The sequence below is a fragment of the Gobio gobio genome (genome assembly GCF_949357685.1).
Source record: "Gobio gobio genome assembly, chromosome: 25".
Lineage (NCBI taxonomy): Eukaryota > Metazoa > Chordata > Actinopteri > Cypriniformes > Gobionidae > Gobio > Gobio gobio.
The window spans coordinates 27,928,380-27,954,904 of NC_137121.1; the positions used below are offsets into that span (position 1 = coordinate 27,928,380).

General features: G+C 37.1%; 1 protein-coding gene across 3 annotated transcripts in view; it reads right to left on the reverse strand.

Moving 5' to 3' along the window:
* dusp8a (dual specificity phosphatase 8a) overlaps positions 1–26,525 on the reverse strand; it is a 67,342-nt gene that overhangs the window by 16,446 nt on the left and 24,371 nt on the right. For all 3 annotated transcript variants that reach the window (XM_079809863.1, XM_079809862.1, XM_079809864.1), the window contains exon 3: positions 17,578–17,716. In XM_079809863.1, the coding sequence (XP_079665989.1) occupies positions 17,578–17,716 (139 nt within the window). The remainder of the gene's footprint in view (positions 1–17,577; positions 17,717–26,525) is intronic.

A 26,525-nucleotide genomic window follows, 5' to 3' on the forward strand; every position in this document is an offset into this window, starting at 1 on the left:
TTTAACAGACCTACGGCCATCCAAAGCGCTTTACATTTTTGCCTCACATTCACCCATTCACACACTCATTCATACACCGACGGCGGTGTCAGCCATGCAAGGCGCCATCCAGCTCGTCGGGAGCAGCTGGGGTTAGGTGTCTTGCTCATGGACACCTCGACACTTGGTCAGGTGGAACCGGGGATCGAACCACCAACCTTCCGGTTTGTAGACAACCTACATGAACCACTGAGCCACTGCCGCCCCTATACTTTAGAATAATGGTCATTAGTTAACATTAGTTAATGTATTAACTAACATGAACTAACCATGAGCAGTACATTTGTTACTGTATTTGTTCATCTTTGTTAACGTTAGTTAATATAAATACAGCTGTTCATGGTTTGTTCATGTTAGTTCACACTGTATTAACTAATGTTAACAAGATTTTAATAATGCAGTTATCTCTCATTAGTAAATGTTGAAATTAACATTAACAAAGATTAATAAACGCTTCATAAGTGCAGTTCATTATTAGTTAATGTTAACTAATGTAGTTAACTAATGTTAACTAATGACCATTATTCTAAAGTGTTACCAAATATAAATGATCATCCTATAGGCTACAGAACTGATAGTATTTCATTTCTAAAGTGCATGCATGTTCTTCTTTAGGCTACAAAAAGAAGCATTTCGGCTTTTTCACAAGTTAGTCTGTTTCGTTCTCATCCGATCCAACATGTGAGAAGTTGAGCTGAACAAACGCTCACTATCTGCACTTGTGCGGAGCTCGCGCAACTTCAGCTCGCGCAGGAAAGCGGCTCTTGTCTTCATTCCCTTCAGCGGATCTCGTCTCTTCCCTCAGTTATCCAGGTTCCGTTTGTAACACACAAGTGACATGTTCGCGAATGATTGCAATATTGGCGTATGTGCACGCGGGCGCACTTCCGGATAAATCGGCAGAAAAATACAAAGAAACCGGCCGGTTGCCGATCACGCGCTAGAAGCAATAACCGTCCGGTTCCGGTTTTTGGCCGGTCAACCGGTGCATCCCTAGTAACTACAGAAGAGTCAAGTTTTAAATAGGAAAAATATAGAAAGTCTTTAGTCATTTTTGAACTAGATGCTAATGGTCTAATCAGATTCAATGATCTATGCTAAGCTATGCTAAAAGTGTTACCGCCAGATCCGGGGATCGGCTGAATGGATTCGAAAATGGTAAATCTCAATTGTTTACCTCTAGGGGAGTTGGAAAGTGTTCCTTTAAGTTGGAAAGATCGTATTTACGATCTTAATTACTAGTGGGGAAACAGTATTTTCAAGTTTCTGGATTCTAACAAATTATTTGAACGCATTTCCCAACACGTTCAGTAAATACGAACTTGGATGCATCATTACATCATTTGAGAAGAGCACTTGCTTGTTTTTCAGTGTGTGAACTTTATTCACACAACTTTTACTACAAAATGACATTTGGGAAACAAGTTTGCGAAATGGGACACACCACTAGTTTTATTGTAATGGTACACATCCTCTTACAAGAGGATACAGCCTGTGGTTGCTGATACTGCTGTGACTCAATGTTTCTATCAATACCCCCAAATCTCCTAAAACAAGCTGAGCTATGAAGTGATAAAACATTCAGCATTGCCTGACTCTAGTATCAGTTTTCATTTAACAGTGCCAACCCCGTTAAGCACCATTAATGTTAAAAAGACTATGAACCAGATCTCGCTCAGTTCAGAAAAGACTCAAGGCTTCCAAGTGCAAGGGCTCAACAGGATGCCGTCACTCAGTACTGGGCTGAAACCCAGTGTACAGGTCAAAGGTCAAGTTCATTAATCAAGGTCTGCCATGTTTCAGCTATGTTACCGACAGCCGAAGGAGGACCCGGTTTTAACTGGTTTTAACACTCTTTCGGGGGGCCAGTTACACCAGATTTAAAATTTTCAGATGTTTCGCAAGGATGTGTTCACAGCCAAACGCTTAAAACCATCTTGTGTGATTCATATAGTCGGATTATGAAACTGATTGTATTAAGCAAGAAATTTGTTCTTCTTATGTCACTGTGACATGTGAAAAATACAAGGCCTCCAGAGAACATGATTGACCAACTGTTGCACTCCTTCCTTTTCCCAAGCTTAAATATAATGTTGTAATGTCAGAAGTTCAAATATGAAAAGAAAGCGAAGACATACAATGGAGAACAGTTAGGGTCAGGCATCAAACTTGCATATCTGCAAGCTTATAATTGAGACCTGCAAAATGAAGAATTTAATTTTGGGGGGTGAACTGTGCCTTTAACATGAGCACTGATGGTCCTCATAGATGGGTGAACATGCTTTAAACCACATCTCCATATTATATTTTACCAAATTTCATCCATCAACTATTCCCAATTTTTCCATACTAGAGAAGAAGGGGTGATTGAGAAACTAGGGTTGAACTATTAATATGGATGGACCCACCCTTCCCCCTTAAAAGACAGAAAGAAAGCAATCTAGACCCCCCTATGGAGAACCATGATGTCATTGGGCCACATGTAAACCAGGATAGAGGTCTCCAGAGAGGGTTACACAACTGGGAGGATGTGCTTCGTGAGAGTGGGAAGGAAAGGGGGGAAAAGGAGAGAGAGAGCCTGAGAGAAAGAGAGATAAATGAGAAGGGAGTTTTAATGCTTCCAATAAGACAGAGGAATTATGACAAAGCCCACATTCTTTACACAGGGGCTTCAAGCTCCGCTGGAAATCCAAATTTAGCTGAGGATGGAATGGAAGGACTTTGGGCCTCTATCAGGAAATGAGTGCTGGGTTGCGTCACTTGTTTGTGTATGTGTGTATGTCCTGTGTTCTGCAAACTTTTCCTGGAATTCATTGCATTCTTCAAGAGGCACCAAGACCTTTGGAACTTTTGGACGATATTACAAATGGAAGTGTTGATAGAACATGCTTATTTAGAACAAGAACAATTAGTTATTTGTGACCCTGGAGCACAAAACCAGTCATAAGTCGCACAGGTATATTTGTGACAATAGCCAACAATATGGGTTGTATGGGTCAAAATTATGGATTTTTTCTTTTATGCCAAAAATCATTAGGATATTAAGTAAGAACATGTTCCATGAAGATATTTTGTAAATTTCCTACCATAAATATATAAAAAAATTATTGTTGGACAGCTTTAAAGGCGATTTTCTCAATATTTCGATTTTTTTTGCACCCTCAGATCTTCCAGATCTTCAAATAGTTGTATCTCTGCCAATTATTGTCCTATCCAATTATAAAAAAAAAATACCTTATGGCTGGTTTTGTGGTCTATATATAAGTCACATATAAGAAAAATAACTAAAGACAATCCTCTCTGACCTGTACGTAAATTAAGAAATAGGGAATTTTCCTACCGTCGGAGCAATTCAACACCCTAGGACTAAAACGACTTGGAATAGCAACGTTCTGGCAACATCCAGAAAGCCCTAGCATTGTGATAGTGAGTTTTACACAACAAACAACACTTCTGAAATGTGAAAAATCTATAACACTTTCAAAATGTAGCTTATTTTAACATCCAGAACATTTACTGAAACTAAGCAGCAAAAATCCCCAGCAATTGTCATGACATTTTAAAAGTTCATTAACGTAAATGTACAGTCAAACCAAAATGTATTCAGACAATTTTCTCACATTATCAAAGTTTATTCGCTATAGTTTAGAAAATGGTAATAAAATATGACAAAAATTCTGCGTCAGAACAAATACATCTTGATAATGTCAGATAACTTTGATAGAAAGGTATGTAATGGATTACAATCAACCAATCAGCTGTTAAATTTAAATACACAATTGGATAATACCAATTTAGGTCAACCAATGACCAATGAATGCTTCATTTTGTTCAGTCTGTGGTGTGATAGGTTAGCCTGGTTTTACCAGACTCTCGTACATTTCATTTGTACATAGAGTCTGGCCACTCTCCATTGACAAGCGTTTACTTCCTTGAAGGCGGGTTCTCTGTTGAAGTTTAAAACTATTGGATCTGCCAAGAGTCACTCTGGATCTGCCTAACCAATCACTAACGTTTGGTCGTGACGTATGTCACGCGCCGTTCGCCTTTGATTCTCACGTTAACTGAGCACACCACCTCAGTGTCAGTGATAAAACCTCGTGCATTCGGATTGTTATTTATTCACGGTGGAGGAGAGTTTTGTGATCAGAACGCGCTGCTCTCGTGGTGCATATCGTGCAATCAATAACATGATTGTATGCTGTCAATAAAATGTCATATGCTTAGTATGATAAGAATAAATACAGCCCAATTCAAATGTTTACGTGCTTTTATTTTATTTTTTGAGCGGTGGTGAAATATTTTGCTCTTGTAAACACTTGCCAGTATTTAAAGAAATACAAGTCTAGAAATGCAAATTACAGCTCACGCAACCGTACAGTGCTCTGAGAGGGTCTATAAAGGATATAAACAGTGAGTTTTGAAGTGATATATTCTTGAAAACTCAGAGATGTGGATTCGGAGAGCAATTACATTACCACACGACCTTGGTGTTTGTCAAAAGTCGATAATTCAGCCTGGGTTTTTCTCGCGGGTGGTGGGAGACGGACGGCTTCAGCAACTCCTTCACCACTAACGGAGCGAGCTGGAAAAGACTTTTCCCGGACCACAACATCAGCAGTGTTTGTTCTTGCTCCGTGTAACGGGAGTTCGTTTGTTCAGGGAAGAAGGAGGCGGGAACCGGCGAACGTTTAACAACTTTTAATCAAATAATAAACACAAAATGAAAGTAAAAGCGGCAGCCCCTCACGGACGACTGCCGCGCACAAACATAACAAAACCCAACTTAAAATCCAGGCCTAGTCCTCTCTCGTCCTTCACCGGTGTCGCTCGTCCTTATATGCCTCCGTGCTCCCTCATGAGAGGACTCGAGACCGGTGTGTCTCAATCACGCACACCGCTCTCGCTCGCTCGTCCACCTCGCCACACTCTTAACTTCTGGACATTCGTCAGCGCTGCCACACACTCGCATCTTTCACCGCCGCCATTACTGAACTACAACTCAAACTAGCGCACGACATCAACGTCATCGCTCTCAGCCACTCCCTCTGTTCGCTGATTGGACCGGTAAAAAATTGTTCGGGGGAAAACCTAAACATACACCGCAGTCCCAGACGTAGTACTGAAGGAAAATGAAAATTGAGCGGAAGTACGTAGGAGGGCGGAGCCAGGCTAGTGATAGGTCGCATTAGCAATTAAATAAAAAAACTTGAGCAAGACATGGTCAGGTCAAAGTGTCTGAATCATTTTGGGGTATAATATGTCACAGTTTACTTTATTTTGCTATCCTCACTTACATAAATGAACTATAGTGTCCTGCTCTCACTAGTAAAAAATTATACCTGATGTGAATAGTTTTTGGTTTGACTGTATGCATTTGGCAGATGCTTTTTCCAAAGTGACTTGCAATGCATTCAAGATATATATATATATATATATATATATATATATATATATATATATATATATATATATATATATATATATATATATATATATATATATATATATATATATATATATATATATATATATATATATATATATATATATTGATCAGTTCTTGGATTCCCTGGGAATACATTTGAATGTGTTGAAAGTTGTGTTATAATGTTACTCTGTGCGTTCGCTCGGTGGCTGCTATGAGAGACTTTGTTGCACTTTGCAGTAATCTAGATAAATATTAGAATATCATTAATAAAAACAGGATGAGTAAATGACTGTTGCTAAATGACATGCAATTCATTTTAAAATATATTATATGATGGAGAAAGCTCTCTCTGATTATGCTATATTAGCCACTTGACAAAATTGCGTTGTCTCTGAGGAATGGTAAAAACGTTACTCGCGGTGAATCAAGAACACAAGAGATTCAAACAATTACCGTGTTGAGCTGTACAACAACGATTATTAAATAATAATAAAAAAATTATAAATAATAAAATACATACTATATTTGGTGTTTCCCTGGATTCTACGGAAATCAAGGGTAACGCGGATACAACGTCATTGACAGGCAATGCAATACTACGGTTCGTGTCCTGCTTAAAATTGATTATTTCTCTGGATTTAAACATTGTTGGAAGCATTTGGGATAATGCAAGTACACAGGTCAACAAAAAATATAACATTGTTCTAGTAGTTTTTGGATATTTTCATCTAAAAATCTTACACATTGTGCCTTTAAAAAATGAAAAAATTTTTCTTGTAAAATATACTCCAATATAATTCCAACTTTGAAAAAAATATAATAATAATTGCCGTTACAAGCGCCATTCTCTACCCTTTGAGTAACAAGAATTTCACTTGGCCTGTCCTGAATGAAATATGCTGGCGCTTGGAGGTTAGCCAATTATAACAAGTCATTTCCATATAGAAATCTTTAAGGTACAGTAGCAAAAACAGCCTTTTTAATTTGAGAGAGGGTGGAAAATTGTATTATGCTCGTTTTAATGCAAGAAAGCATCACTAAAAGCGTAAAAGGTGGAAAATAAAATGCTGCAAAAGTGTTAAATGTGTCCCTCTGGTTCTGCAAGTTGGACATACAGTGGAAAAGTTTTCCTCTGTTTAATTAGATGCAATGAAGGTTTTTATTTGTTTGAGGCAAATGTGAATGATAGGTAGAATCCAGAAAAGAAAAGTGGGTGTGGGTAATCCGAAGGAGAAAAGAGTGAAAAAGAGGGAGACGGTAGCAGAGAGCAGAGGAGAAGTAGTTCATGTCATGCTGAAAGTATTTGGCACTGGTCGGCCCGCTGACATTTCTTCATTTCTTCAGCGTGTTTCTCAGAATTGACATAACACATATAATTTGAGGTCTATGAGAGCACAGAGAAACTAAAAGCCAAGTTTACAGTGGGCCATATGTAGGACAAATGCTACTCATTTCTTCATACCGCAAAGTGGTGTATGTGCATGTCGAGGGTACAGGGTGGAGACTGAAAGGTCATCTTTTTGACCTTTGCGAATCTGTGGCGTGTGTATGTGTGCCTGTTCAAGTAGGCGACTGGCGCCAGATGTGATGACCACAGGAGCCTGAACTAAAAATAGAGCCATGCTCTAATCAGAAAGACATACAGCGAGAGAAAGAGTTGAGTGTGTGTGTGCGTTTGTTGAAAATAACAGAGCACCAAGATCGTCCCTCGAGAGCTTACCTCATACTAATGGCAACAGTGGCTCTTTTTCAATAGAAACATTGATCCCTGTACTGCCCTGGGACGATAATGGACACGGGATACATCGACACAGGAAGTCAAGTTGCTACATGACAATGTTTTAGTTGTTAACCTTCTAAACCGATTCAAGGTTTGTTTTACGGTACGTCTATTATGACTAGGGTTTCAATGTTCACATTGTGTTGCTTGATCACTATTCCTCACATAAAATGTGTTATTTGTTCGAGTAAATGAGTGGTTTCAGGGGTAATGCTTTGTGGTTGCTAAGGTGTTCTGGATGGTTTCTAGGTGTTTTCTACTGGCCCAAATCAGACCCAAAAACAGCCCCATCTCAAAGTCTATAATATTCTGGTCTCTAGATATGACTTGGGTCAAATGCAAGTTGTGGGATTTTGCTTGCCCATTTTATCTACCGTGCAAAAATTTGGAGTCGGATCACATTTCCATGATAGGCTGCGCAATTTTAGGCATCATTTGAATTTCTTGTTTCTAAATTTATATGTAATAACTAAAAGTACAAATGTTGAGCCTTGGTGCTTATATGGAAAACGCAAGTTTGAATCTGGCCGGCTTAAGATACTTTCGCACCGGAGGAACATTTTCATAGTTCCTAGAACTTTTTGGCGTATTCGCACCACAGGAACTAGGAAAAATTTTAGTTCTAGGAACGCCTTTTGGGGGAACTAAATTAGCTAATACTTCAGAGTAGGGTCTAACCCAGCACTATAGGAACTACCGGTGACGTTGATTGGCCGAACGCACGCGAAACACAGACACCCGCCATTTAAAAAAAGCAGTGTACACACACAGATTATAGCCTATATATTTACTCCAGAAATGAACTCTCGCATTCTCAGCTCAAAAAAAAAACAGGCCATAACAACAAGCTCGGCTTACGTCACTTCAGAGTTACTCCTGGCAGTGCGAATGCAACCAGGAAAATGTTCCTAGGGGAACTTTTAGTTCTCGGAGTTCTCAACCGTCCTGGTGGTAAAAATGTCAACACTATTCCAGTGAATGTATTAAAAGTAGTAAAATGCCATAAGATATTATGGGCCCTATTTTAACGATCTGAGCGCATTGGTCTGTGAAGCTCATGGCGCAGGTGCACTTAGGGCATGTCCGAATCCACTTTTGCTAGTTTAACAACAGACAAAACGGTCAGCGCGCCAGGCACATGGTCCAAAAGGGTTGTACCTATTCTCTTAATGAGTCATGGGTGTGTTTTGGGCGTAACGTGCAATAAACCAACCAGAGTCTCATCTCCCTTTCCCTTTAAAAGCCATTTGCGTTCGCGCCATGGCGGATTCGCTATTTACATGGCGGAATTTGCGAGTGGAAAGACTGAACGCTTCTCCAGAGAGGATCTTGTCTCTGTTTGAATTCAAATTATTTTTCTTACCCCATTGGCAGATCAATTAGCTTTTTTCCAATGGAAACAAGACATAATATCTTCTGTAATTTAACTCATTGTTTTAAAAATGTGTCGATATTTGGACTGGAAACAAGACAAAAATTCTAAGAACGGGTTTTTTTGCAGTGGCATATTACAAGTATTTTTGGCTCTTTGACGAATTGCTTTTGTTCCTGGATAAAAGCGTCTGCTAAATGCATACATGTAAAAAACAACAGCGGGATCTCATTTAGTGCCATTTTTGTTAGTGTTTCATTGACATGATTAGCTTGACTTCATCGACTATACATTTATGTGTCAAAAATGCACTTTGGAACGCAGAATGTTTAGGCTAAAAATACGACTCGTCTTTTATGATCTTGGCTTAGAACAGTTAAAGTCACACAAATATAATAGGAAACATTTTTCCAGAGAAGTCTGTCAGACTTTTCCTGTGCTGGTTTAAATCATGAATGCCCTCCTGTCCTTTACCTCAACTGGGCGTAGAAACGGCGGCAAAACTGGAGCTTTGGCTGACCGTGGCGAGTCTGGAGTCTGAGAGAGAACGTAATGTTGAGGGCAGGCTTACAGTGAAAGGATATATTGATATTGTTTTAGAGCGAATGCGTCACCACCTGTTCATTACCTCATTTTGGCGAACACACACAAACACTTCAGCAAGAAACGCCCAGTTGCATAATAGAAGCCCGGGAGTGAGACAAAGCTGAATTCAGCTCCAAATGCAGCTAAATACAAAGGGGGAAGGAACAGCCGCGCTCTGCTCCCTGCCAAGCTAAAACTTTCATCTTCTAATTGAGCATAATTTGCTACTTTCTGCCGAATTCCTCCCACTTTTGCTGTGTTAACTATTGGTGGTACCGAGGACATTTTATTCATCCTTTTTGAGTGGACAATTTTAGAGCATCTGGAAGTTTAAAATGTGTCAAATTAAAAATGGACTCTTTGAAAATATGTTGGTTTCATATGATTTTGAAAAGTTTTTCACTATTTAAAAAAGTGCTTTTAATTAAAGTCGTGGTAAAAAGTCAAGTAAAAAGTGATAACATTTTCTTTACTCAATGAATAAATGTGGATGTACATATCTTAAGCATTCTCACAAAAGTTTTTAAATCTATTTTCAAGGTAAACGTATCTTTTATGAACATCTTTAATTGTTCATTCATAAATACGATTACAATTGTGCGCACCACATGACATTTTGCAATCGGAACTAACCTTGGTCAACTTAAAAAAAGGTCAATGGTCTGACATATTAAAGGAACACTCCACTTTAAAAAAAAAAAATAGGCTCATTTTCCAACTCCCCTAGAGTTAAACAGTTGAGTTTTACCGTTTTCAAGTCCATTCAGCCGATCTCTGGGTCTGGCGGTAGCACTTTTAGCATAGCTTAGCATAGATCATTGAATCTGATTAGACCGTTAGCATCTCACTCAAAAAATGACCAAAGAGTTTCTATATTTTTCCCATTTAAAACTTGACTCTACTGTAGTTTTTGAATACCTGGAGAAAATGACACGCGTGTAAATGCGTATAGGTGACCCAGTGGACTTGATGTCCCACCATGCATAGAAAAACAAAGGCAGATGGCGACAGGCTAGCGAGATTAAGCGTGATTGCACATCTGCATGACACGCGTGTACGTTCCACTGCACATCCCTGTGGGTAAGGTGTGAAAGCTTCAGGCTGTGAACTCTGTGTGTGTGTCATTCCAATAAGAAGGACAGCGTGGATGAGATGCCTGTGGAGGGAGATGGAAGATCAAATTCAACAACAGCATGCATAACATTTCAGTTCGAGAACCTGTGATCGCCACACATTAACAGGAAACAGCAGGACGACTCAACAGGCAACAAAGACAATGTTAATGTCAGTCAACCGGGTGGACCCGAAGAGCTGGATCAGATGTGTTATAATTAGTGCTGTCAAAATTAGCATGATACATTTTTTCAGTTTTTCCTGTCATCCTTTGGCTAGCGTTACACTTTATGATCACACTCTTATTCATGCAAATGCTTTAAAACCAGAACGCGCCAGAACAAACAATAACAGACAGAATTTTGCCAAAATGCCCATTTCGTTGAGTATTCTCATAAGAGCAGTCTTAAATGAGTTAAATAACGTCTTAAATTAACTTAAAGAGTTGTAGGAAAACGTGATGCGCACGACAGCGCGTCAGATCCGGGTCGTGTTCTTAAAGTGACAGTAGCTTAATAAACCAGTTGCTGTGATGTCTGTCATTAATGTTAATCAAAGAACAAAGGTAACAGAGAAATGTGTAGCTTTAATGAGGATTAATCTATATTTAATTTATAGTTTATGCAGTTAAGACTGTAAATTGTTTGATAAGATCAATTTAAATTTCTGTATACTGATATATAAAGGCCACAGGTAAATGTTAGGCCTGTCGCAATAATCAATATATCGATATATTGCACAATATATGTACATGACCTCAATAATTTTTTATGATGCAATATATCGCCCATTATGTTTACATGATAATGAATGTCACCAACATTTTACTCGATTGTACTGTCATCTTGTATGTTTTCCGTGACGGAGGCGAAAGTGGTTCTCGGGCAGTTCCTTCATACACAGAGCGGTTATCAACAGGTGAAAAAAAGGCTATAGTTTTTTCCTGACAACTACTGACAGTTTGGAAGAATAAGCCCAAATGGACTTGATTTCAAAGCCGCAATCTCCTGTTCTGGTGCACATATAAATGTCAACGCAGAAGGACGAGTGTTAAAGCTGTTTCACAAGGGGAAATGTTTATTTACTATTTATTCATTTTTTAATTTTTTATTTAGGATAATATATTTTTTACCCTTAATTTCCATGATCTAAAGAATTAAAAGGTTGTCATTTGAAAGTGTGTAGGTCTACTTCCATTATTATGCTGTTATATTAGGATTATATATTCAGTGGCATAAAATAGTCTTAAAATGACAATAATATCGTTTATCGCAATTATTTCTGGGACGATATATCGCGAAACAAAAAGTAGTTATCGTGACAGGCCTAGTTAATGTGACATTTATTATATTGGATTTAGGTAAAGATTGTTTTAAGTTCACTTAAATTAAAATTTATAATTTTTTCAAAGCCTAATAAATGTTGAAATTGATAGCTTTCAATTATACTGTGATGTTGAATGGCTCTCAATGTAAAAAAATGAATAAATCAATTTCATAGAGACATCAGTAGCAGTTTTAGTATCAGTGATTCTGGCCTTCATTCATAAAAAGATGCCATTACAACAAATATTAAAAAATGTACTGTCTTTGGACAGTAACTGTGAAATCATTACAATATAAAAACATTTAAAACGTTGATGTTTTTCATCACAATTAATCACGAATCATTACAGAAAAATGTGCGATTAATACGTTTTTTTATTTTTTTGTTAAATGACAGCACTGGTTATAATTTATTTACACTAGGGATGTTCAATTCGTTTTTCCCCCTAACTGACAACCGAAGCTTATTAACCGTTTATTAATCGTTAACCGACATGATTATTTTAAATTATAATTTAATTAATTTACAATGGATAAGTGTCTGTGACCCATTAAAAATAACACGTTTGACTTAGTTTCATAGTTTTACATGTGCCAATAGCAGCATTTACAACAGAACATGAGGATTCATCGTCACATCACACACCTCCAGTGCTTCTGTGAATGGAGAAAAACAGAATAAAATATTATAAATATATATAATAGGCAAAATATATTTCACTTCAATTATTAACAGATTAACAAAACTGCAAAAAGTAGTATATGGTGAGTTTTGGATCATTTTTGTAACACGCTCCACAAAGTTCACAGAAAGGAAACCGAGACGCCAGTTCTTCATTTTACAAAAGCACAATGTTTGGTTTTTATTGTGAGAGTACACCAATAAAAGAAAACAGTTTACAGTTTCGAATGGTGTCTTACTCTTATCTATGACAATAAACGACGGAGTAATTTAAGTAGTTTCCTCTGTTATAAGGAAACAATTCAAGTGATTGTGCAGGTGGCTCATGCACACACACCCACCCACACACAACATATCAGTTCTAGCCAAGGGCAAGGTTGCCAGGTCTTCACAACAAAACCTGCCCCAATTGCTACTAGCCCAAATCTAGCCCAATCACGTTTCAGGCGGTCCCCTGGTAAAAATCGCGTTCCGGGGGTAAAATCTGTGTTTTTTGGTGGGTTACTCTGCTAAAATTTGCATTCCCGGGACTAAATATCACATTATTGGGGTCGCTTCAACCCACAGACATAAAAAACAGCCCGCGGCAACTTTGTTAAAGTAGCCCAATTCTGCAGGGAAACACTGGCCAAGGGCGTCGTGTGAACAGAGCTAAACCCTGCAGTAAGGTAAAGGGAATTTCGATGTAAAGTTCACAAACTAAATAATTACACTCTTGAAATTTGGACTTGCACTATGCCATACTTTTCAGTAAGCTGAAGGCAGATTAAATCTTTCACGTTATTTCTCCATAAACATGGGCAAGTATGCTGGCTAGCTGCCAATATTGCACGCTAAACACATATTAACTAAAGGTTTCTTTGCTCTAATGCGCCACTGTGTCTAAAATTTGGCGAAATGCTGGTGGTATCATTTTAGATTTATTTTTTGCAATGCAACTCTAAAGGTCCACTGACCAAGATTTCACAACAGTTGCTAGACAAACTTCTTTAAGAACCACTCAAAAATTGCCTTTTTTTTACGTAAAGTGCTCAAATTTTGTGAAATACATTTGAAATGGTATTATCAAACAATAAAACCATCGCTTGCTTTCTGTTGCATCAGTCTGCATGCGTTTTTGAGGGAGTTTCAAAGTTGGTTAGTGCATAAACAACACTCTCTTATCCAGATGGCATTTATAGTTAAGGAAACCGTGAGACAGGAAGCGGTCATAAACTTCCTGTTCATTTAGAGTCTATCATTCAATCATCGCTATTCCGATCATAACACATTATCTAATCTGCTGCTAAACCAAAAACAACTCGGTAGCTCTGTTTCAAACCCTAGTGAGCAACCTTTACTCTTTTCATAGGTAGCTTCTTAAGTCGGCATCCTAACAGTATCATTATGAGTGACTGACCTGAAACACTCTTCATGGGCCGCAACTCCATTAAAAATCACTAATTTGAACACACTTAAGTGCGACACACTTAAAAGGCTTTAGAATGGTAGTGAATGGCAGTCCTGAAGTTATTTTAGGCAAGCTATTTTAGTTTATAAAGTTATAAATTCATATTTTTCTTAAAAAAACCATCGCTTTGCTTCAGAAGGCCTTTATTAACCCCCTGGAGCCGGATGGATTACTTTTATGATGGAAGGATGCACTTTTTTGGACCTCAAAATAAGGACCGCCATTCACTACCATTATAAAGCTTGGATTAGCCAGGACTTTTTTATATATAACTCTGATTGTATTCGTCTGAAAGAAGAAAGTCATATACACAGGGGATAATTAAAATTTGGGGGTGAACTGTCCCTTGTTTAAGCCATACTCTAGGATATGTGTACAGTGCGTTCAATGTAAATTCCCGCATAGTAAGTGCATCCTGTACACGTGAAGCCAGATTTTTTTGTATGCTCAGCTCGTATATGCACCTTTTCTCGCAAATAGGTTTGTCTAAGAGGTGGCGACACTGGCCTGCCGTTGTTTCGCAGTCGAAAAATAAAAGAAAGAGACAGAACAAAAACAACTTACTACTGGAGACCCAACAAGAATACATCCCCGCATTGACATGCAACACAACACTCATAACTTCTGGAAAGAATTAATAACATCACTGGACAAGAATGAAACTTTCTATGATGAGCATCTCTGTTCATGTACAATATCAAATGGAGTACCCTTTGAAAGGTTATGCGTAATTAGGCCTACTCTGTATACATTTTATGATGAATAGTATCATTAGTTATACATAATGTTAAAAATGCTTCTTGTGTTCATATATTTCTTTATAAAATGGCTTAAGTACACTACCCTTCCTGAAATACAATTAATATTGTCATCATTCATTGATTTCATGATTCACTACCCTCTTTGAAATACAATAATCAGTAAAAAAGAATCATCAGATGAATCTGGAAAAATAATCGTTAGATTAGTCGACTAACCGGAAAAATAATCGATAGATTAGTCGACAGAAAAAATTATCGTTAGTTGCAGCTCTAGTAGAAGCGTCTGCATGCCTAGGTGCTTTATTTTATAAACCTGTGGCCATGGAAGTGATTGGAACACCTGAATTCAATGATTTGGAGGGGTGTCCCAATACTTAATACTTAAGTATATTATACAAGCATTGCTGCATATAAATACAGCTCTGGAAAAAAATAAGAGACCACTTAAGATTGATAATAACGGAGAATCAAATCATCACATTAGAATTATTTCTGAAGGATCATGTGACACTGAAGAATGACTTAATGATGCTAAAATTTCGGCATTGCATCACATTAATAAATTATATTTTAAAGTATATTAAAATAGAAAACTTAAACTTTAAATTGTAATAATATTTAACAATATTACTGTTTTATTTATTGTTTTGTATTTTGATCAAATAAATGCAGGCTTAATGAGCATAAGATATTTCTTTCAAAAACATTACAAATAGTAATATTTGCAAACTTTTGACCAGTAATATATACAGTATATAATAATTTATTATATAAGTATATTATACAAGCATTGTAAACTATTGTTTTGTATACAGTGCATACAAAAATATCACTGGATTAATGGCAAAAGGAATGTTTGGAAATTACAGCAAAACTACAGCAAATAATTCACTTTTTTTTGGTGAAAAATCTGCCCAAGACTTTTGTACAGTAAATATGTATGCTAAATGAAAACAAGTCAAATTCAGATCACATGAAACACACATTAGTTAATATATTACTGGACTGAGTACATCCAGAAACATTACATCATCTCCTCTAGAGCTGTCCTTTAATGTTTATCAAAGGCCGCCAAGAGCCATTTGTCATCCATATTGTCTTAATATGATCTTAATAAAATAATGACGTCTTCTTTCCTGGCCTCATGTACACAAAGAACTATTTTCAGAGTCTGAAAATGATAATACAAGCATGAATTCTGAAAAACAGTTCTTATTTCACGTCCCCAACATCAATATACCTGCAATATTTGCAGTGGTTGAGCAACAGTGGGGAGTTAGTGATGCTTGCCTTAGCAAAGAATGTGTATTTTAGAAATGAAGGTTGTCCTGTCTCAGCTTCAGTGATGACCGTGTTAAGTTTCCATGTCATGTGTGACACTTCTAATTTAAGGTTGCAGAAGCTTACCGAAAAACACTAAATGCGACTTAAGCTTCAAAAGTGACAGACGCTTCAGCGAAAGCAGCCACATAATCGAAGATTTGCAGAAGGGGTGAAATTTCTCCAAATCCTGACTGAAATAAATTTGAGCTTCTTTTCACTGCTGACATATTTGGATCAAGCAGCTTAGTAATAAGCGAGAGAAAAAACTGCCTACTGTGAGGGTTTCTACAGACTCATCACTTTGAGAGACAAACTTTGTTGTGACGGTCGCTATTAACCAAGAGTAATAATTATAGGTATTAGGAAGTGTGCAAAGAAGAAAGTGAAAAAATTATGTAAAAACTTTCTGAAGTGTTTTCTTAAGGTTTGCATATGGCGCTTAACAATCATGCCTTTGGCAACTACCAGCGCCTTTGAGAAATATAACATCATCATTTGATTGACAGCAGGAGATTCCTGTCAGACGAGTGCGTAGCAACTGCCAAAAAAAACAGTTAGCATTACATCATTTACTCTTTTCCTTTGTTTGCAGACAAGGATGGGCCTTTGAGTAATTTTGTCCAAACTCCAACATGAAAATAATAAATACAAATAACAAATATGACATGTACATGAAATTGTGTTTTTTTGGGGGGTTTTTTGTCTGAAAATCACGGCACAGGTACACTTAGTGCACAAATCCACTTTTGCTTTAGTTTAAAAATCACAACGGCACATTACTGATGTATTTCATGCCTTAGAATAAAATTTCAAAATATCTTGAGCTTGTGTTCACCACAGAGTATTTAACCAAAAACCCATTCAAAAAATTTCAGGAATGGCAGCAGCAGGAATCCTATTCGTCACACACACAAACGAAGATCTGCGGCGAGGAGATGCGGTTCTGACGCCTGTACCGAACTGTGATGGGAAACATCGCGACTATGACAAGAAAGAACAGGTATTCTTAAGCTTTCGGTCCTTTTTAGGCTCGTATTTTGTGACATCATGTCCTGTTTTTGGTTTGTTTACGTCTTTGGTCTGAATTACGTTCATATTTCAGTCGAACCGCCAGAGTTTGTTTGGAAGTGGAGCGAGACCCATCTTTTCAGCGTTCCACTCGATTGGTGCACACCAGGGTCCGAATGGCGTTCACATGTATTAAAAGGAACCGCATTAACAGAGCAATCGCACGGGGTTGGTTTTAAATTGAATAGAACATGCCAGAGTTTCAGTTGGTGCAAAGAACGCAAATGAAAACTCAATTTGCAAACCATGAAGAGTGTTTTTACTTGCCAACTACATGGTGCAACATGAGTACTCGACCAGTCGAGTGTGCGCATTCCTTAAATGATGACATAACAAAAATGTCTGTCAGCACACAACATAAATCATCAAGGCCTCTAATTCATTTGCACGGACAAAAAAAAAAAACCCACTCAGACAAGACAGAGCCGAAAGGGAAATTAAAAAAGAGAGAGAGAGAGACAGAAACGTGTAAAGTAAATGTGAGGGAATGACAGCATAGCGCAGGAGTGTGTTTGAGGATCTGTGATGTAAGAATCGCCATCTGCTGGTATAAACCAGAACCAATACGTCCCAGCCCCTGTCCTGCAGTTCAGACCTCAACTGATCAGTTTCCTAGCTTAAGTATCAGGAAGTGCTGATGTTCTGTACCTGTAAGCAGATACACCCTGTGGAAGGTGCCGTCCAGCTTGCTCAGGAGGATGTGGACGAAGCTGTCTTTGGAAAGCTGACCGGCGTCCTTAGTGCTCTGATCATACACCACCACTTCCTGTCTGCGACCCAGGTCCACCTAAGGGCACAAATACACACAGGAACATATCAGTAAGACGCCATAGAGAGAAGCTGCAATGCTAACGGGCATCTGACTATTTTCACAATATAGCAAGGCTGCAAAGATGACATAAAAAAACACAAAAAAAGCTACAAAATAATATTAATTTACATAATCAGATACAACAATAAGTGAATACTGTGAAAATTATTGTTTAAATTAACATGTATTAATAGTGTATTAATATATACACTCACATAAAATTAGACAAAGATGAATAATATATTATATGTGTAATTAGAAAATTAATAATATATTAGACAATATTAACTTTTCACAATATTTGATATTCATTATTTATAATATTGACAAGAATCTAGAAATTCTGAATATATATATATTATAAATCAAAATATATTTTAAAACACTTTGAGTACCCAGAAAAGCGCTATACAAATGTAAATTATTATTATTTAATATAAAACACACATACAAACATGCATAGAATATATATGGGGGTTAACTGAAACTATTAAAAACATTGATGTAAATTTAAATAAAGCTGAAATAAAATAAAATATAAATATTAGTTGAAAAATGTAAACTAAATGAAAATGTAAAATGTTGTCTTGGCAATAAACTGAAATAATTTTAAGTTAAAGCATTACAATTATTAACTGGAAATAAAGAAAAACTAAAACTGAAATAAAAATAAATCAAATCTAAATAGAAATATTAAAATAAACAAAAAACAAATTTAGTTTTCTTGACAAAATTAAACTAAAAGGAATATAAAAAATATAGGGATGCACGATATATCGGCAACATATCGTTATCGGCCGATAAATGATTGTTTTTGATGTTATCGTTATCGGTCCAATAAGAAAATTTGACCGATATAGTCAAGCCGATAGATAATGTATTATTTCCTTCAGCTGAGACGGACGCGCTGTCCACCATGATGGGTTTGAATTGCTCTAAATATGTTTGGAATCACTTCGAAAAGGAAAATACAGTTATGTGCAACATGTGCAGCGCAAGTCTTCTATAATCTACATAAAATGATAATGAGAATAGAATAGGCTGTAAAAGAGCGTTGTGTTTCAGCGCGTTTGTTGAGGGAAGAGCGCGCCCACGGAGTTACACCTTCATGACGAGCACAGTCAAGTTCGCTTGTGCATTCACAGCCTTTTGTACCATTGTAAGTTGTAATATTATTTATTATTATTCTGTGTATGTAATATCATATAGGATGCGTTTGGTTGAGTTAATAAACGATGCAGTAAAGCACTTCATTGTACCGGTCTTTAGCTTCAGCGCGCGCCCACGGAGTTACACCTTCATGACGAGCACAGTCAAGATCGCTTGTGCATTCACAGCCTTTTGTGCCATTGTAAGTTGTAATATTATATTTATTATTTTGTGTATATAATCCCATATAGGATGCGTTTGGTTGAGTTAATTAACGATGCAGTAAAGCACTTCATTGTACCGGCGCGCGCATTTCAAACAGAAATGCACAGCATTAATAACTACTGGGACTGTCCTATACATAACACTGCAATGAGAATATTTCTGTTATAAAACGTAGTGAATTCTCTGGGTTTAGTTGTTTTTCAGCGCGCTGTTGTGGGAAGCGTCAACAACGCATTCTGACCAGCACAGTCAAGTTCGCTTGTGCATTCGCGTCATTTAAAGCATATGTAAGTCGTAATATTACGTTTTTGTAGTATAAACATCTGATTAAAGTCATATAGGATGTGTTTCGTTGAGTCAATAACCCGCAGTGCTTCACTGTACCGGTGATCATCTTCAGCTTCAGCACGCGCTCTCAAACAGGGGAAGAGCATCCACAGGAGTTATAACACTTCACCTATGCGTGATTTTGTGCTAATATAAGTTGTAATATTATATTTATTTTGTATAAATATCTGATTGTTCTCATATATGATGCGTTTAGTTGTTAATTAAACTTCTAAGCGCTTCAGTTTATGGTTGTTCGTTCATTCTCTCCAGCTTCGGCGCGCTCTCAAACAGCAACATTATTCCTAATAAACTAGACTAATATTACAGATGTTTACTATTACTGTAATATTAAACATATTTTTTTTTTCAAAAACACAGAAGCATTATTTTTAATAATTAGCACTTTTATTGTTCTCGTATCATTTCCATCAACAATATGGTTTGATTAAAACCATTTCTTTATCGTATGTGCGGAGGTTTTCATGCACTTGCATTCTGATTCTTTATTATGCAGCCTAAGTAATGCTGTTCAATTACTTGTTTGCATTATTTAGGTATATTATTTTTATTTTTTAGACAATATAATTTTTGGTAACATTTTACAAATAAGGTCTCATTTTATTAATGCATTAACTATCATGAACAAACAGAGAGCAATAACCTTTGTTTCTTTTAGTAATAAAATGTTTGTGTTTTGTAACAGTCCATTCACAGTTCATACCTAATGTTAAAAGACACAACTTTGGGTCTGAATATGTTGAGATTAACATGAACTAAAATTAATAAATCCTGTTGAAGTATTGTTCATTCATTGTTGGTTAACTAATACTAACAAAAATTAAACCTTATTGTAAAGTGTTAAAAAAAATTTTTGGCCATATGAGTGTAAAATTAATTTGAAAAGGTAAGGAATCTCACACTGGTTCAAATAGGCTACTGTAGTGTATAGGTTTGATTTATGTTGAAGTGTTTGGGACATGGCTTAATGGTGAGCCTTTTGTTTTTGTAATCAGGCTCTCAGAGTTTATTAAAATTTGTATTTAGATTTATCGGCCAATATATCGGTTATCGGCTTTCAAATATTAAGAATTATCGGTTATCGGTATCGGCCAAAATGTTCATATCGGTGCATCCCTAAAAAAATATATAAAAAAATGTAATATTAAAAATGTGTATAATGTGGATAATTAATAGCCTAATATATTAGACAATACGAACCATTTAGAACTATTTTTAATATATATATATATATATATATATATATATATATATATATATATATATATTGTTAAGGTCGTTAGGGTTGTGGAACTGACAATATAATAATGCAATATATATTGTATACATTTATTATTATATTAAAAATGAATATTAATATGTTTGTTCATATGAGCGATATGCTATAAATATAAGCAAAATACTATTAATATATCAGATAGTTTATGGTGGAACTGACACAAGGGGGAGACATGGCCAGACATGCATGTTTATTGTCCGATTAATCAATCTGTCTGATAAAGCATTTTTAAAAAAGCCTCAGCTGTTTAATGCATATTAATGTAGAACAGACAAACATCCAAGAATCAAGAGCAAAGGTGTTGTATGATTATATTCTTGCTCCAAATGCAAATATTTTGCAGAAAAACACGCATTTTGCACAGAAAGTGTCGGCTGCAAGGCTTTAGCAAATGCACCACTGCGTTACACCTGAATGGGAGTGTATGCACTTTGTGATGCGCTTGTGTGCGCATGTGTGTGCGTTTGCGATGCAGCAGGAGCGTGAAGCTGTGTGTGGCTGCAGCTGAGCCCGGCTGTCTCAATGTTGTCAGGCAGTTTTTAATCACATGACCATCAGCCAGAGCCGCTGCAGAATGACTCACTACAATACTGGAGCACTACTGGAGAAAACAGAAAGAGAGGAGGGGGGGCGGAACGAGGGCAGTGACAGAGGAAGAAGATGAGGAAAGATGGAGGAGCGGAAAAAGAAGGGATGAGAAGAGGAAAGTCATGCAGGAAGCCAAAACACAGACAATATTGACAATTAATAGGAATGCATGGGTGTGTAGAAAAAAACTGCATTGGTTATATTGGTCACAACTCCATTGGGATTTCCAATGTCAAAAAAGCAGTAAAATAAGCCAAGTATGACTTTCTTTCCTCTATGGAAAATTAATTTGCAATGAAGCTTTCAAGCCCTCAAAAATATCATAATGTGGCCCATAAGACTGTAAGAAACTTAAATTTTACTTGCTATTCACTGAAAATATTGAAAATCAAGATTAAATTCAAGTCAATCGTTCAAGCAATTTTGTGATTAGTGATGCACCATTTTTTATTTTTTTTACTGAGACAGAAATTAACGTTTTCATTTATCAGAAAACAAGAATAAAGTTTTGGTAATTAAAATGGGGAAATTGGTTAATTGAACTCCTTATGTGGTTCATGGTGTTGTGTTCTCAGGTGATAACCAGTCAAAGTTCTTCGTCAATGAGCCGCCTCTTGATATTTCAGTCAAACTAATTTTACATCTTGCTACTCTAGCATAATTTTTGGTCAAATGAACTGTGTCCACACTGCTGACGTTTACCTTTTGTAGCTTATGTAACCAGTCCTACTCGACCCGCTCTGAGCGGGATTCGAACCAGAGTCTCCGGTGTGGGAAGTGGGCGTGCTAAAAAAAACGCTAAAGAACGCAGCCTCTAGCATCAGCCGCTAACGTGACTCTTCACGCCAGGGTTTACATGCCAGGGTTTACATGCACAGCTCTTACTGGCATACATTACACTCACCCACCTAAACCTCATTCCCGGTCCTAGTTGACCTGCTCTGAGCGGGATTTGAACCAGGGTCTCCGCTGTGGGAAGTGGGCATGCTAACAAGGACGCTAAAGACTACAGTCTCTAGCTCACCTCTTGATGCCAGGGGAGTGAGGTTTACACACACAGCTCTTACTGGCCTACTCAACCATAAACCCATCCTACTCGATCCGCTCCGAGCAGGATTCGAACCGGGGTCTCCGGCATGAGAGGCGGGCATGCTAAAAGGCCGCTAGAGACTGCAGCCTCTAACGTGCCTCTTGAGATCAGGGGAGTGAGGTTTACATGCACAGATCTTAATGGCCGACGTTACACTCACCCCCTAAACATCACTCCCATCCGGGTCATGGCACCAAATATAACTGGTCCTACTCGATCTGCTCCGAGCAGGATTCGAACCGGGGTCTCAGGCGTGGGAGGCGGGCGCTAACAAGGCCGCTAGAGACCACAGCCTCTTGAGGCCAAGGGAGTGAGGTTTACACGCACATATCTTAATGGCCTATGTTACCCCCACCCCCCTAAACCTTACTCCCATCCGGGTCATGGCACCAAATATAACTGGTCCAACTCAACCCGCTCTGAGCCAGATTCAAACCGGGGTCTCCGGCGTGGGTGGCCACAGCCCCAGCCACAGAGACCACAGACGTTAATGGCTACCATCAACTGTCTGGTTAACAACACTTTTCAAAATGCAAATGATGACAAAATGTTCAAATCATACCTAACCTGGCCTTTATTGTAAACACTGACCTACTTTTAAAAGTTTACCAAATCACTTAACATCATATTTCCTTTTGTGCAAGTGAAAATTAGTTTTGGTCTTTACAGCAAAATATATTGATAATTGAATTCAAATCCGTAGCACAACCAGTGATCCTTGCAAATACAAGGTGTATCTAAAAGCAAGAAGGTGAATTGGTGTATGTGAACGAAAACGAAAGTCAACCTGTGTACACTTACGACACCGTCAACTTGGCAGCGCGCCTAAAAGGTGATGTCACCTGCCGAAGGTGGGACTCAAGTGGAAGTTTACTATGCATTCCCTGCCAGCCTAACTCGGCCAACTGAGAAAGTTAAATAACAGCACCTTAGTCCTGGTTTTAAACGGCCTGGAATACATTTACACATATCCTTCTCCATTTACCTTGACCGATTATGCAAGTGAAGCTTAGCTGTTAGATAAGGTATTAAACTGAGGCTATTGATTGACAGGGGATAGTGAGAAACTAGGCCTAAGCCTCTCTCCTCATCGTCCTGCCATTCTCCCACAGGCCCCTCCCGCTTCGGTACAAGGTGTTCCACCTTAATTGGATGAAAGCTAAATCCAGACGTGACATCATCACCTGGGGATTATGGTCTCTGAGAAGCATGGCCTCCCGTGAAGGCCTGCTGAAGCCTGGGTCAACTATAGGGCCAACATGAATGCTGCCACATTTACACATGACTTCGCTGTCAACTGTTTTTTTACTAATGTGATGTCCAGTTTTCTCTGAAGTTAATTTTTATTTAGGAAAATAAATGTATAATGCATTATATTTGTTTTATTTATTAATAAATATATGAAAATAAATATAATGTACAGTATAATACTATATATTTCACTTAGAAAAGATTGATAAGATAAAATTGAAACATCTATATATGGTAGCACTTTATTTTACAATCCTCTTCCCCATGTACATTGTATTTATTATAGTAATTACAGTAATTGGTAATAACTAGTTAATAACACATAATATAATAATAATTGGGTAATAACTATTTACACATATGACTTCGTTGTCAACTGTTTTTTTTTTACTAACAAGTCCTTCTGGTCAACATCAAAATTATATATTATTAATTAAAAAAGTGATGTCCAGTTGTTGATAAAAAGTTTTATTTCTTATTTTTAAAAATCTAATTTTGAGTAAAATTCTAGGTAAAAACCTTTCACAGGCGGACAGAGAAATATTTCACAGCTCATATTTCACACTGGAAAGGTCAACTCAAGTGCACTGATATTCATTGCAGTGAGCTGAATATTTAAAATATGAAAAGGCATGTATACATGTATTTATTTTTAGGCAATACATGAAATTTAATACTCTATTATGTATTATTTTAATTATTATTTAGTTGGAAAATAAATGTATAATGTATGTATAATGTATAATATATTTTTTATTTATTAATTATTTGAGAAAATAAATATATAATGCACAGAATAATGTATAATATTTATTATTCTATGCATTTAATATGTATTACATTTATTATTTTATGCAATATTTCACTCTGAAAAGATTGTTATTTTTATTTTATTTTAAATATGGTAGCACTTTATTTTACAGTCCTGTTCCCCATGTACATACTACTTATAGTAGTAACAATAACTGGGTGATAACTATGTACTAACCCTGAACCTACCCCTAAACCTAACCTTAACCCAAGTACACATAAGTGCACTGAAAATAAAGTGCAACAAAAATATAGTTTATTCAAGTATTCCACACATACAGAAATTGACACAATGCAAATAGTATACAATGCATATTGCATACTGAAGGAATGCTATTCTGAACATAGCCAGAGACACCTCGAAAATCCCATCAGCCAGTGCTATGGGGTTGTAATTAGGTACCCACTTATTATTAAACCAAGCAATAGCGAGGTTCAGTAATAGTTAGGTGTCACCCACAAAGACGGGCATGTCAAATAGCTACATTTTCCAAGAGCCACAGGATGTTCCCAAGGTCACTGCAGAGATCTGTAACATATTTAGATCGTTTGCATGCTGTGACATCAGCAGAATTTTAAAAATGGCACGTTCGATTACTATTTATATCGCCTGTCGGGGCCTGTGCGGATACATATATCTCTTTAGACCACTGACCAGTGCCATTCAGTTCTCGTCGGGCTCGTTTGTTATAATTTAACTTGTTGACAAGTATGTCCTCTGTCCTTTTACGCGTTCAGTGGATGCATCAGGACACAGCCAATAATGTTGGAGTCAATTTTCACATGAAAATATGTGTAGGAAGCTACAGTATTAATAATAATAATAATAATAAACTTTATTTTATATAGCGCCTTTAAATGTTACATCTCAAAGCACTTTACATAAAAAATATGAATTAAAAAACACATAACATTGCAGGCAGAAAAAAATAAACAAAATAGACAAATGAATCACATAAAAGCTATCCTAAAATAATATGTTTTAAGTAAAGATTTAAAAACACTAAGGGATTCTGCATTCCTAATCTCAGAGGGCAGGGAATTCCACAACTTAGGAGCCAAAGAAGAAAAAGCCCGATCACCCATAGTTTTCAGCCGTGTTGTTTGGACATTTAAAAGACCAGCTTCAGAGGAGCGTAGAGCACGTGTTGGCGTATAGAGGGTTAAAAGCTCACACAAATATTGAGGGGCCAAATTATTCAAGGCCTTATACGTGAGCATTAGAATTTTAAAATCAATACGAAAACTAACAGGTAGCCAGTGCAATTTTTCAAGGATTGGAGTGATATGCTCCCTTGCACTGGTCCTAGTTAGAATTCTAGCAGCTGAATTTTGTACCAACTGTAATTTGCTCAGGGTAGCTTTAGAAACTCCAGCCAGCAATGCATTACAGTAATCAATACGTGAAAAAACAAAAGTGTTGATTAACTGTTCTGCCACAGAGAAAGTCAACATTGGACGTATTTTTGCAATGTTTTTCAGATGAAAAAATGATGCTTTTACTGTGTTACGAACCTGATGGTCAAATGTTAAGTTGGCATCAAATATCACCCCCAGATTTTTCAGTTTAGTTTGAAATTGTAAATCAGAGCCATCCACACTTAAGGTTATGGACTCTGCTTTACGCAATTGATGAGGTGAACCAATGAGCATTACTTCAGTTTTGTCACTGTTTAGACAGAGAAAATTTTCAGACATCCATTTTCTAATCTCAGCAAAACATTGAGAAAGAAAAGACACGGGCATATTGACATCAGGTTTTGAATGTATATAAATCTGAGTGTCATCGGCATAAAAGTGAAAGTTAAGACCGAGAGTTCGTAAAAGTTGGCCAAGTGGAAAGATGTAAATATTAAAAAGTAAAGGGCCCAAAACTGATCCCTGGGGGACACCAGAGTGCACTACACCGACCTCAGACTTGTAATCACCCATCACAACAAATTGCTTGCGATCAGAGAGGTAGGACCTAAACCACTGTAATGCAGTTTCAGAAACTCCAAAGACAGTCTGTAAACGGGTGATTAAAATGGAATGATCTATAGTGT